This window comes from Oncorhynchus clarkii, chromosome 19 (assembly GCF_045791955.1).
Source record: "Oncorhynchus clarkii lewisi isolate Uvic-CL-2024 chromosome 19, UVic_Ocla_1.0, whole genome shotgun sequence".
NCBI classification, from domain to species: Eukaryota; Metazoa; Chordata; class Actinopteri; order Salmoniformes; family Salmonidae; genus Oncorhynchus; species Oncorhynchus clarkii.
The window spans coordinates 868,250-880,152 of NC_092165.1; the positions used below are offsets into that span (position 1 = coordinate 868,250).

The window sequence follows — 11,903 nt, forward strand, 5'->3', positions numbered from 1 at the left end:
TGTCCCATGATGTCAAGCAAAGAGGCACTGAGTTGAAGGCCTTTAAATACATCCACAGGTACACCTCCAATTGACTCAAATTATGTCAATTAGCCTATCGGAAGCTTCTAAAGGCATGAAATCATTTTCTGGAATTTTCCATGCTGTTTAAAGGCAGAGTAAACTTAGTGTATGTAAACTTCTGACCCACTGGAATTGTGAAACAGTGAATTATAAGTGAAATAATCTGTCTGTAAACATTTGTTGGAAAAATGACTTGTGTCATGCACAAGTAGATGTCCTAACCGACTTGCCAAAACTATAGTTTGTTAACAAGAAATGTGTGGAATGGTTGAAAAATTAGTTTTAATGACTCCAACCTAAGTAAATGTAAACTTCTGACTTCAACTGTAGGTAGCACACAGGAGGACATTTATCTCTGTTGAGATCATTTCCTTTTTAATTTATAGCCAGAGGTAACATTTTCCTGTTTTGACTAATTTAATAGAGTGGGTTAGGTCTGCTCAATACCAAATTAGCATACCCCCTGAGTCTCTTCCCTGTTTCACACCTGGTAGTGTGGTGGATGGGACTACCAGCTCTCTGTAACCTAGAGGACAACCAGTGGGTCTGTCTCCTCTATACCACCCACCTGGTGGTGTGGTGGATGGGACTTCCAGTTCTCTGTAACCTAGAGGACAACCAGTGGGTCCATCTCCTCTATACCACCCACCTGCTAGTGTGGTGGATGGGACTACCAGCTCTCTGTAACCTAGAGGACAACCAGTGGGTCCATCTCCTCTATACCACCCACCTGGTAGTGTGGTGGATGGGACTACCAGCTCTCTGTAACCTAGAGGACAACCAGTGGGTCCATCTCCTCTATACCACCCACCTGGTAGTGTGGTGGATGGGACTACCAGCTCTCTGAAACCTAGAGGACAACCAGTGGGTCCATCTCCTCTATACCATGTTTCACACCTGGTAGTTTGGTGTATGGGACTACCAGCTCTCTGTAACCTAGAGGACAACCAGTGGGTCCATCTCCTCTATACCATGTTTCACACCTGGTAGTTTGGTGGATGGGACTACCAGCTCTCTGTAACCTAGAGGGCAACCAGTGGGTCCATCTCCTCTATACCACCCACCTGTTAGTGTGGTGGATGGGACTACCAGCTCTCTGTAACCTAGAGGGCAACCAGTGGGTCCATCTCCTCTATACCACCCACCTGGTAGTTTGGTGGATGGGACTACCAGCTCTCTGTAACCTAGAGGACAACCAGTGGGTCTGTCTCCTCTATACCACCCACCTGGTAGTGTGGTGGATGGGACTACCAGCTCTCTGTAACCTAGAGGGTAAGCAGTGGGTCCATCTCCTCTATACCACCCACCTGGTAGTGTGGTGGATGGGACTACCAGCTCTCTGCAACCTAGAGGACAACCAGTGGGTCTGTCTCCTCTATACCACCCACCTGGTAGTGTGGTGGATGGAACTACCAGCTCTCTGAAACCTAGAGGACAACCAGTGGGTCCATCTCCTCTATACCATGTTTCACACCTGGTAGTTTGGTGGATGGGACTACCAGCTCTCTGTAACCTAGAGGGCAACCAGTGGGTCCATATCCTCTATACCACCCACCTGGTAGTGTGGTGGATGGGACTACCAGCTCTCTGAAACCTAGAGGACAACCAGTGGGTCTATCTCCTCTATACCACCCACCTGGTAGTGTGGTGGATGGGACTACCAGCTCTCTGAAACCTAGAGGACAACCAGTGGGTCCATCTCCTCTATACCATGTTTCACACCTGGTAGTTTGGTGGATGGGACTACCAGCTCTCTGAAACCTAGAGGACAACCAGTGGGTCTGTCTCCTCTATACCACCCACCTGGTAGTGTGGTGGATGGGACTACCAGCTCTCTGAAACCTAGAGGACAACCAGTGGGTCCATCTCCTCTATACCATGTTTCACACCTGGTAGTTTGGTGGATGGGACTACCAGCTCTCTGAAACCTAGAGGACAACCAGTGGGTCTGTCTCCTCTATACCACCCACCTGGTAGTGTGGTGGATGGGACTACCAGCTCGTTGTAACCTAGAGGACAACCAGTGGGTCCATCTCCTCTATACCATGTTTCTTGTAGGATGACAATGTCTATATTTCTGATTTCTTTGGTGAAGTCCAGGTTCCTGCTCATTAGGCCAAAGACAGATGACCTCAGATCTGGTATATTCCAGGATCAGATAGTATGTGCGTCTGTCTTTCTCTCCCTTTCTCTCTCTCTCATCTATCTCTCTCTCTCCACCTGTCTCTCTCAATCTATCTCTCTTTCTTTCTCTCTCTTCTTAATTCTCTAGTTATTTATGACTGGAAAGGCTGCCTCTCTTTCGTGTGTGTGTGTGTCTGTATGTGTGTGTGTGTGTGTGACATTGGTGTCCAAGGAAACATAACAGCAGTAGCCTTTCAGGTTAGTTTGTCTCCTCGAGGCCCCGACCCCTGCATGGCACAGCGGCCACATAGAAATGTGTGTTCTAGAACAGATATACCTCTGGCGTGTGTTCTAGAACAGAGATACCTCTGACGTGTGTGTGTGTGTGTGTGTGTGTGTGTGTGTTTTTTACATGCCAGATGTCACAGCTGTCATTGCAGGGATTAATTGGAATAGCTTCAGATGTCCAACTGCAATATCTCTGTGTGTGTAATCTGGAGAGTTAGATGGAGAGAGAGTCCGTACAATAATTATACATTTGATTAACATAGATTATAGAACATTTTTATATGAAATAATGTTTGATTGGGCCTCCCTCGTCGCGCCGCGGACTAAGGCACCACATCGCAGTGTTGAGGCGTCACTACAGATCCAGTTGGTAGACTGGGGTTAATAATCTAATGTTGAGTCAGGAGAATAGTGTCTATCGTTGGTAGACTGGGTTAATAATCTGATGTTGAGTCAGGAGAATAGTGTTTATCGTTGGATGTTGAGTCAGTAGAATAGTGTCTATCGTTGGTAGACTGGGTTAATAATCTGATGTTGAGTCAGTAGAATAGTGTCTATCGTTGGTAGACTGGGTTAATAATCTGATGTTGAGTCAGGAGAATAGTGTCTATCGTTGGTAAACTGGGTTAATAATCTGATGTTGAGTCAGTAGAATAGTGTCTATCGTTGGTAGACTGGGTTAATAATCTGATGTTGAGTCAGGAGAATAGTGTCTATCGTTGGTAAACTGGGTTAATAATCTGATGTTGAGTCAGGAGAATAGTGTCTATCGTTGGTAGACTGGGTTAATAATCTGATGTTGAGTCAGGAGAATAGTGTTTATCGTTGGATGTTGAGTCAGTAGAATACTGTCTATCGTTGGTAGACTGGGTTAATAATCTGATGTTGAGTCAGGAGAATAGTGTCTATCGTTGGTAGACTGGGGTTAATAATCTGATGTTGAGTCAGGAGAATAGTGTCTATCGTTGGTAGACTGGGGTTAATAATCTGATGTTGAGTCAGTAGAATAGTGTCTATCGTTGGATGTTGAGTCAGTAGAATACTGTCTATCGTTGGTAGACTGGGGTTAATAATCTGATGTTGAGTCAATAGAATAGTGTCTATCGTTGGTAGACTGGGGTTAATAATCTGATGTTGAGTCAGGAGAATAGTGTCTCGTTGGATGTTGAGTCAGGAGAATAGTGTCTATCGTTGGTAGACTGGGTTAATAATCTGATGTTGAGTCAGTAGAATAGTGTATATCGTTGGATGTTGAGTCAGTAGAATAGTGTCTATCGTTGGTAGACTGGGGTTAATAATCTGATGTTGAGTCAGTAGAATAGTGTCTATCGTTGGTAGACTGGGGTTAATAATCTGATGTTGAGTCAGGAGAATAGTGTCTATCGTTGGTAGACTGGGGTTAATAATCTGATGTTGAGTCAGTAGAATAGTGTCTATTGTTGGTAGACTGGGCCTGTCATCATTCACTATGAACTGGACTGTGTGTTTACAGGCAGTAGGGCCTGTCGTCATTCACTATGAACTGGACTGTGTGTTTACAGGCAGTAGGGCCTGTCATCATTCACTATGAACTGGACTGTGTGTTTACAGGCAGTAGGGCCTGCCATCATTCACTATGAACTGGACTGTGTGTTTACAGGCAGTAGGGCCTGTCATCATTCACTATGAACTGGACTGTGTGTTTACAGGCAGTAGGGCCTGCCATCATTCACTATGAACTGGACTGTGTGTTTACAGGCAGTAACAACAGCGTGACTTCAGATCATTAGAACACATTCACCAAAAGACACAAAATACACCTGAATAGATTTCTGTAAATATTTAAAAACACAACGGGAGTCCTCATACATTAGGGAACTTTACAGTCCTATTGATTAAACAACCATGAAAAGGCAGGCTCTCGCTCCCTCAGTTATACACATCAACAACAACCAGATCAACAACTTATGCTAGCCAGAACAAGATGAACTCATATCTAACAAAGGAACATTAGGTAAACCCTCTCAAACTTTTCCAGCTAGTTGGCTGTCAAAATTGGACTGATAAACGATGGAGCTTACCCACCAATGCATGCTTGTCCCAACCCACGCTTTGACAACTGAATGGGAACTTGCCTGCCCTCACATTTGATCGATGCCAAATACATTTGATTGACAACTAAGGGTGCGTTCATAATTGCCTCCAGTGTGTCAGAATGCAATCTGGGTCGTTTGTAAATTCAGAGCGTTTTGCTGTCTCAGTGTTCTGTTATGGAAGGTTGAGTCAACTACAACAATGTCTCAGTGTTCTGTTATGGAAGGTTGAGTCAACTACAACAATGTCTCAGTGTTCTGTTATGGAAGGTTGAGTCAACTACAACAATGTCTCAGTGTTCTGTTATGGAAGGTTGTGTCAACTACAACAATGTCTCAGTGTTCTGTTATGGAAGGTTGTGTCAACTACAACAATGTCTCAGTGTTCTGTTATGGAAGGTTGAGTCAACTACAACAATGTCTCAGTGTTCTGTTATGGAAGGTTGAGTCAACTACAACAATGTCTCAGTGTTCTGTTATGGAAGGTTGTGTCAACTACAACAATGTCTCAGTGTTCTGTTATGGAAGGTTGAGTCAACTACAACAATGTCTCAGTGTTCTGTTATGGAAGGTTGAGTCAACTACAACAATGTCTCAGTGTTCTGTTATGGAAGGTTGAGTCAACTACAACAATGTCTTATTCTACGTCATGGATTTTTGGCTCAAATATAACATATTTTTAAAAGCCCTTTACGAAGTTGGTTTTGTAGCATGAACTGGGAATGTGATATTTTTGACTGATATTATGATTGTCTGTTTGTTTCATGTCTGCCAAGTAGTTAAAACACTTTCCCTTCCACTCTACATTCTTACTGTAATGATGCTCTTATTACATATGTGTTAACTGTTGTTACTTCTGTTGTCAATTCACTTGTTTCATATGTTGTTAATGTTGTTACCAATTTGAATAAATGTATTTGATGTACAAATGTATTGTTTTTCTGACATTTAGATTTCAGGAAGAATTTCCCTGAAATTTCCCTGTAAATGTACAGAATTTCCCTGTAAATGTACAGCATTATACTGGCAACAGAGTTGGCAGCTTTTACAGTAAGGAAATATTACTGTAAAATACATGATAAACTGGGTGGTTGGAGCCCTGAATGCTGATTGGCTGAAAGCCGTGGTATACCACGGTTTGACAAAACATATTTTTACTTTTCTAATTACGTTGGTAACCAGTTTATAATAGCAATAAGGCACCTCGGGGGTTTGTGGTATATGGCCAATATACCACGGTTAACGGCTGTATCAAGGCAGTCCACGTTGCGTCGTGCCCAAGAACAGCCCAAAGCCATATTCCACATCCCCTCGTGCCTTATTGCTTAATTATAGCATCAATACTGTTAAGCAAATGTACAGTGTTATGCCGGCAACTCTGGTGCCAGTATAATGCTGTACATTTACAGAGAAAAGACAAGGTAGATCCTGGCTAAACCCTTTTAAAACCTGGTTAGAACCTCTTTATAACCTGGTTAGAACCTCTTTATAACCTGGTTTGAACCTCTTTATTAACCTGGTTAGAACCTCTTTATAACCTGGTTAGAACCTCTTTATTAACCTGGTTAGAACCTCTTTATAACCTGGTTAGAACCTATTTATAACCTGGTTAGAAGCTCTTTATAACCTGGTTAGAACCTCTATTAACCTGGTTAGAACCTCTTTATTAATCTGGTTAGAACCTCTTTATAACCTGGTTAGAACCTCTTTATAACCTGGTTAGAACCTATTTATAACCTGGTTAGAAGCTCTTTATAACCTGGTTAGAACCTCTTTATTAACCTGGTTAGAACCTCTTTATTAACCTGGTTAGAACCTCTTTATAACCTGGTTAGAACCTATTTATAACCTGGTTAGAAGCTCTTTATAACCTGGTTTGAACCTCTTTAGAACCTGTTTAGAACCTGGCTAGAACCTCTTTATAACCTGGTTAGAACCTCTTAAGAACCTTGTTTGAACCTCTTTAGAACCTGGTTTGAACCTCTTTAGAACCTTAGAACCTGGCTAGAACCTCTTTATAACCTGGTTAGAACCTCTTTATAACCTGGTTAGAACCTCTTTATTAACCTGGTTAGAACCTCTTTATTAACCTGGTTAGAACCTCTTTATAACCTGGTTTGAACCTCTTTAGAACCTTTTTAGAACCTGGCTAGAACCTCTTTATAACCTGGTTAGAACCTCTTTATAACCTTGTTTGAACCTCTTTAGAACCTGGCTAGAACCTCTTTAGTACCTCTAAGCTGGTTAGAACCTCTTTATAACCTGGTTAGAACCTCGCTAGAACCTGGTTAGAACCTCGCTAGAACCTGGTTAGAACCTCTTTATAACCTGGTTAGAACCTCTTTATAACCTGGTTAGAACCTCTTTACAACCTGGTTAGAACCATTTTTATCCTGGTTAGAACCTTTTTTAACCTGGATAGAACCTCTTTAGAACCTTGTTTGAACCTCTTTAGAACCTTTTTAGAACCCTTTTAGAACCTGGCTAGAACCTCTTTATAACCTGGTTAGAACCTCTTTATAACATTGTTTGAACCTCTTTAGAACCTTTTAGAACCTGTCTAGAACCTCTTTAGTACCTCTTTTAAGCTGGTTAGAACATCTTTATAACCTGGTTAGAACCTCTTTATAAGCTGGTTAGAACCTTGCTAGAACCTGGTTAGAACCTTGCTAGAACCTGGTTAGAACCTCTTTATAACCTGGTTAGAACCTCTTTATAACCTGGTTAGAACCTCTTTATAACCTTGTTTGAACCTTTTTAGAACCTGGCTAGAACCTGGCTAGAACCTCTTTAGAACCTGTCTAGAACCTGGCTAGAACCTCTTTAGAAACTCTTTAGAACCTGGTTAGAACCTCTTTAGAACCTGGCTAGAACCTCTTTAGAACCTTTTTATAACCTGGTTAGAACCTCTATAGAACCGTGATGATGTGTGTGCTCCCCAGGAGGTGACGGGAAAAAGTTTCGGTGAGAAGGACTTCCGGAGCGGCCTGGAGAACGGGATCCTGCTCTGCGAGTGAGTCTGTGACCTCACTTCCGCCTTTGAAATCCCCACAATCCTCTGCTGTTCCACTGTCTCTCATTAAACACACACACACACACACACACACACACACACACACACACACACACACACACACACACACACACACACACACACACACACACACATACATACTGAGTGTAGTGTAGTATTTGTCTGTGTGTCTCTTCCAGGTTACTGTGTTCCATCAGACCAGGTTTGGTCCAGAAGATCAACAGACTACCCTCGCCCATCGCTGGACTGGTCAGTACCACTAAATCAAATGGGTTAGAAACTCCTTTCTACATCAGCTGATGTCACAAAGGGCTGTACAGAAACCCAGCCTAAAACCCCAAACAGCAAGCAATGCAGGTGTAGAAGCACGGAGGCTAGGAAAAACTCCCTAGAAAGGCAGGAACCTAAGAACAAACCTAGATAGGAACCAGGCTCTGAAGAGTGGCCAGTCTTCTGGTACTATACTAATGTTACCTAACCAATAACTAGGCTGTACTGGGTAGAGAGGAACCAGGCTCTGAAGAGTGGCCAGTCTTCTGGTACTATACTAATGTTACCTAACCAATAACTAGGCTGTACTGGGTAGAGAGGAACCAGGCTCTGAAGAGTGGCCAGTCTTCTGGTACTATACTAATGTTACCTAACCAATAACTAGGCTGTACTGGGTAGAGAGGAACCAGGCTCTGAAGAGTGGCCAGTCTTCTGGGACTATACTAATGTTACCTAACCAATAACTAGGCTGTACTGGGTAGAGAGGAACCAGGCTCTGAAGAGTGGCCAGTCTTCTGGGACTATACTAATGAACCAGGCTACTGCACCAATACTACACTAATGCTACACTAGACTACACTAATGCTGCACTACTACTGCACTACTACTGCACTAATACTGCACTAATACTACACTAATACTGCACTAATACTACACAAATACTACACTGATATTGCGCTAATGCTACACTAGACTACACTACTACTGCACTAATGCTGCACTAATACTGCACTAATACTACACTAATACTGCACTAATACTGCACTAATACTACACAAATACTACACTAATACTGCACTAATGCTGCACTACTACTGCACTAATACTGCACTAATACTACACAAATACTACACTGATATTGCACTAATGCTACGCGAATACTACACTAATACGGCACTAATACCGCGCTAATACTACACTAGTACTACACTGATACCACACGAATACAACACTACTACTACACTAATACCCCACTAATACTACACTAATGCTACACTAATACTACACCAATACTGCACTAATACTACACTAATACTATGCTAATGCTGCACTAATACTACACTAATACTATGCTAATGCTGCACTAATACTGCACTAATATTGCATTAATATTGCACTAATAGTGTTGCCTATGCCCATTGCTGGACTGGTCAGTATTATACTACTATATTACTACAATACTACTGCTATACTGCTACACTACTACTGCAATGCTACTAATAAACTAAACCTCTACTCTCTTTCCCTCTCTCCCTCCTCCCTCCCCCTCCCTCCCCATTCCTCTCCCTCCTCCCCCCCATTCCTCTCCCTCCTCCCCCCATCCCCAGGACAACCTGTCAGTGTTCCTCAGAGGCTGTGAGGAGTTGGGTCTGAAAGGTTCCCAGCTGTTTAATCCGGGAGACCTTCAAGACACCTCCATACAAGCAAACCTCAGGTTAGAGAGAGAGAGAAACGTGCGTGCGTGCGTATATATAAATATATACAGTATATAACTAGGCCCCTATCAAGGCCTGAACTGTCCTCCAGAAATCACTCAGAAACCCTTCCTCTCCCTATCAAGGCCTGAACTGTCCTCCAGAAATCACTCAGAAACCCTTCCTCTCCCTATCAAGGCCTGAACTGTCCTCCAGAAACCCTTCCCCTCCCTATCAAGGCCTGAACTATCCTCCAGAAACCCTTCCTCTCCCTATCAAGGCCTGAACTGTCCCTCAGAAACCCTTCCTCTCCCTATCAATGCCTAAACTGTCCTCCAGAAACCCTTCCTCTCCCTATCAAGGCCTGAATTGTCCTCCAGAAATCCCCCAGAAACCCTTCCTCTCCCTATCAAGGCCTGAACTGTCCCTCAGAAACCCTTCCTCTCCCTATCAAGGCCTGAACTGTCCTCCAGAAACCCTTCCTCTCCCTATCAAGGCCTGAACTGTCCTCCAGAAACCCTTCCTCTCCCTATCAAGGCCTGAACTGTCCTCCAGAAATCCCCCAGAAACCCTTCCTCTCCTTATCAAGGCCTGAACTGTCCTCCAGAAATCCCCCAGAAACCCTTCCTCTCCCTATCAAGGCCTGAGCTGTCCCTCAGAAACCCTTCCTCTCCCTATCAAGGCCTGAACTGTCCTCCAGAAATCCTCCAGAAACCCTTCCTCTCCCTATCAAGGCCTGAACTGTCCTCCAGAAATCCCACAGAAACCCATCCTCTCCATATCAAGGCCTGAACTGTCCTCCAGAAACCTCTCAGAAACCCTTCCTCTCCCTATCAAGGCCTGAACTGTCCCTCAGAAACCCTTCCTCTCCCTATCAAGGCCTGAACTGTCCCTCAGAAACCCTTCCTCTCCCTATCAAGGCCTGAACTATCCTCCAGAAACCCTTCCTCTCCCTATCAAGAACTGAACTGTCCTCCAGAAACCCTTCCTCTCCCTATCAAGAACTGAACTGTCCTCCAGAAACCCTTCCTCTCCCTATCAAGGCCTGAACTGTCCTCCAGAAATCCCTCAGAAACCCATCCTCTCCATATCAAGGCCTGAACTGTCCTCCAGAAACCTCTCAGAAACCCTTCCTCTCCCTATCAAGGCATGAACTGTCCCTCAGAAACCCTTCCTCTCCCTATCAAGGCCTGAACTGTCCTCCAGAAATCCCCCAGAAACCCTTCTTCTCCCTATCAAGGCCTGAACTATCCTCCAGAAACCATTCCTCTCCCTATCAAGGCCTGAACTGTCCTCCAGAAATCCCCCAGAAACCCTTCCTCTCCCTATCAAGGCCTGAACGATCCTCCAAAAACCCTTCCTCTCCCTTTCAAGAACTGAACTGTCCTCCAGAAACCCTTCCTCTCCCTATCAAGGCCTGAACTGTCCTCCAGAAATCCCCCAGAAACCCTTCCTCTCCCTATCAAGGCCTGAACTGTCCTCCAGAAATCCCCCAGAAACCCTTCCTCTCCCTATCAAGGCCTGAACTGTCCCTCAGAAACCCTTCCTCTCCCTATCAAGGCCTGAACTGTCCCTCAGAAACCCTTCCTCTCCCTATCAAGGCCTGAACTATCCTCCAGAAACCCTTCCTCTCCCTATCAAGAACTGAACTGTCCTCCAGAAACCCTTCCTCTCCCTATCAAGAACTGAACTGTCCTCCAGAAACCCTTCCTCTCCCTATCAAGGCCTGAACTGTCCTCCAGAAATCCCCCAGAAACCCTTCCTCTCCCTATCAAGGCCTGATAGGACAGCCTGAGCTTTCAGCCAGTCGAAACATACAGCCCGTCTCAAAGACATGGTGAAACCACATGAGCTGCTTCCAGGGCAGCCTGAGCTTTCAGCCAGTCGAAAAATACAGCCTTCGTCTCAAAGACATGGTGAAACCACATGAGCTGGTTCCAGGACAGCCTGAGCTTTCAGCCAGTCGAAACATACAAGTCAACGTGATTCACATGACTGTGGTCAACTCCAACCCAGCTAACAGCCTTCGTCTCAAAGACATGATGAAACCACATGACTGTGGTCAACTCCAACCCGGCTTAACAGCCGTCGTCTCAAAGACATGGTGAAACCACATGACTGTGGCCAACTAACAACCTTCATCAACTCGTTCTAGTCATCTTACTTACAACCAGTTAGCGAAGCTAAACACGGATAATGATTCCGCTTCCGGTGAGGCACGGTGTCCGTTGTCCCTCAGTAGGTGAGGCACGGTGTCCGTTGTCCCTCAGTAGGTGAGGCACGGTGTCCGTTGTCCCTCAGTAGATGAGGCACGGTGTCCGTTGGCCCTCAGTAGGTGAGGCACGGTGTCCGTTGTCCCTCAGTAGGTGAGGCACGGTGTCCGTTGTCCCTCAGTAGGTGAGGCACGGTGTCCGTTGTCCCTCAGTAGGTGAGGCACGGTGTCCGTTGTCCCTTAGTAGGTGAGGCACGGTGTCCGTTGTCCCTCAGTAGGTGAGGTACGGTGTCCGTTGTCCCTCAGTAGCTGAGGCACGGTGTCCGTTGGCCCTCAGTAGGTGAGGCACGGTGTCCGTTGGCCCTCAGTAGGTGAGGCACGGTGTCCGTTGGCCCTCAGTAGAGGGCGCTAGCGTGCAAACTCCC

The 11,903-nt window shown here is 44.9% G+C and overlaps 1 protein-coding gene across 1 annotated transcript in view; it reads left to right on the forward strand.

Moving 5' to 3' along the window:
• Positions 1 to 11,903, forward strand: part of LOC139375500 (LIM and calponin homology domains-containing protein 1-like) — a 78,421-nt gene that overhangs the window by 5,969 nt on the left and 60,549 nt on the right. The window contains 3 exon segments of the mRNA XM_071117331.1: positions 7,490 to 7,560; positions 7,761 to 7,830; positions 9,180 to 9,286. Of these exon segments, the coding sequence (XP_070973432.1) occupies positions 7,490 to 7,560; positions 7,761 to 7,830; positions 9,180 to 9,286 (248 nt within the window).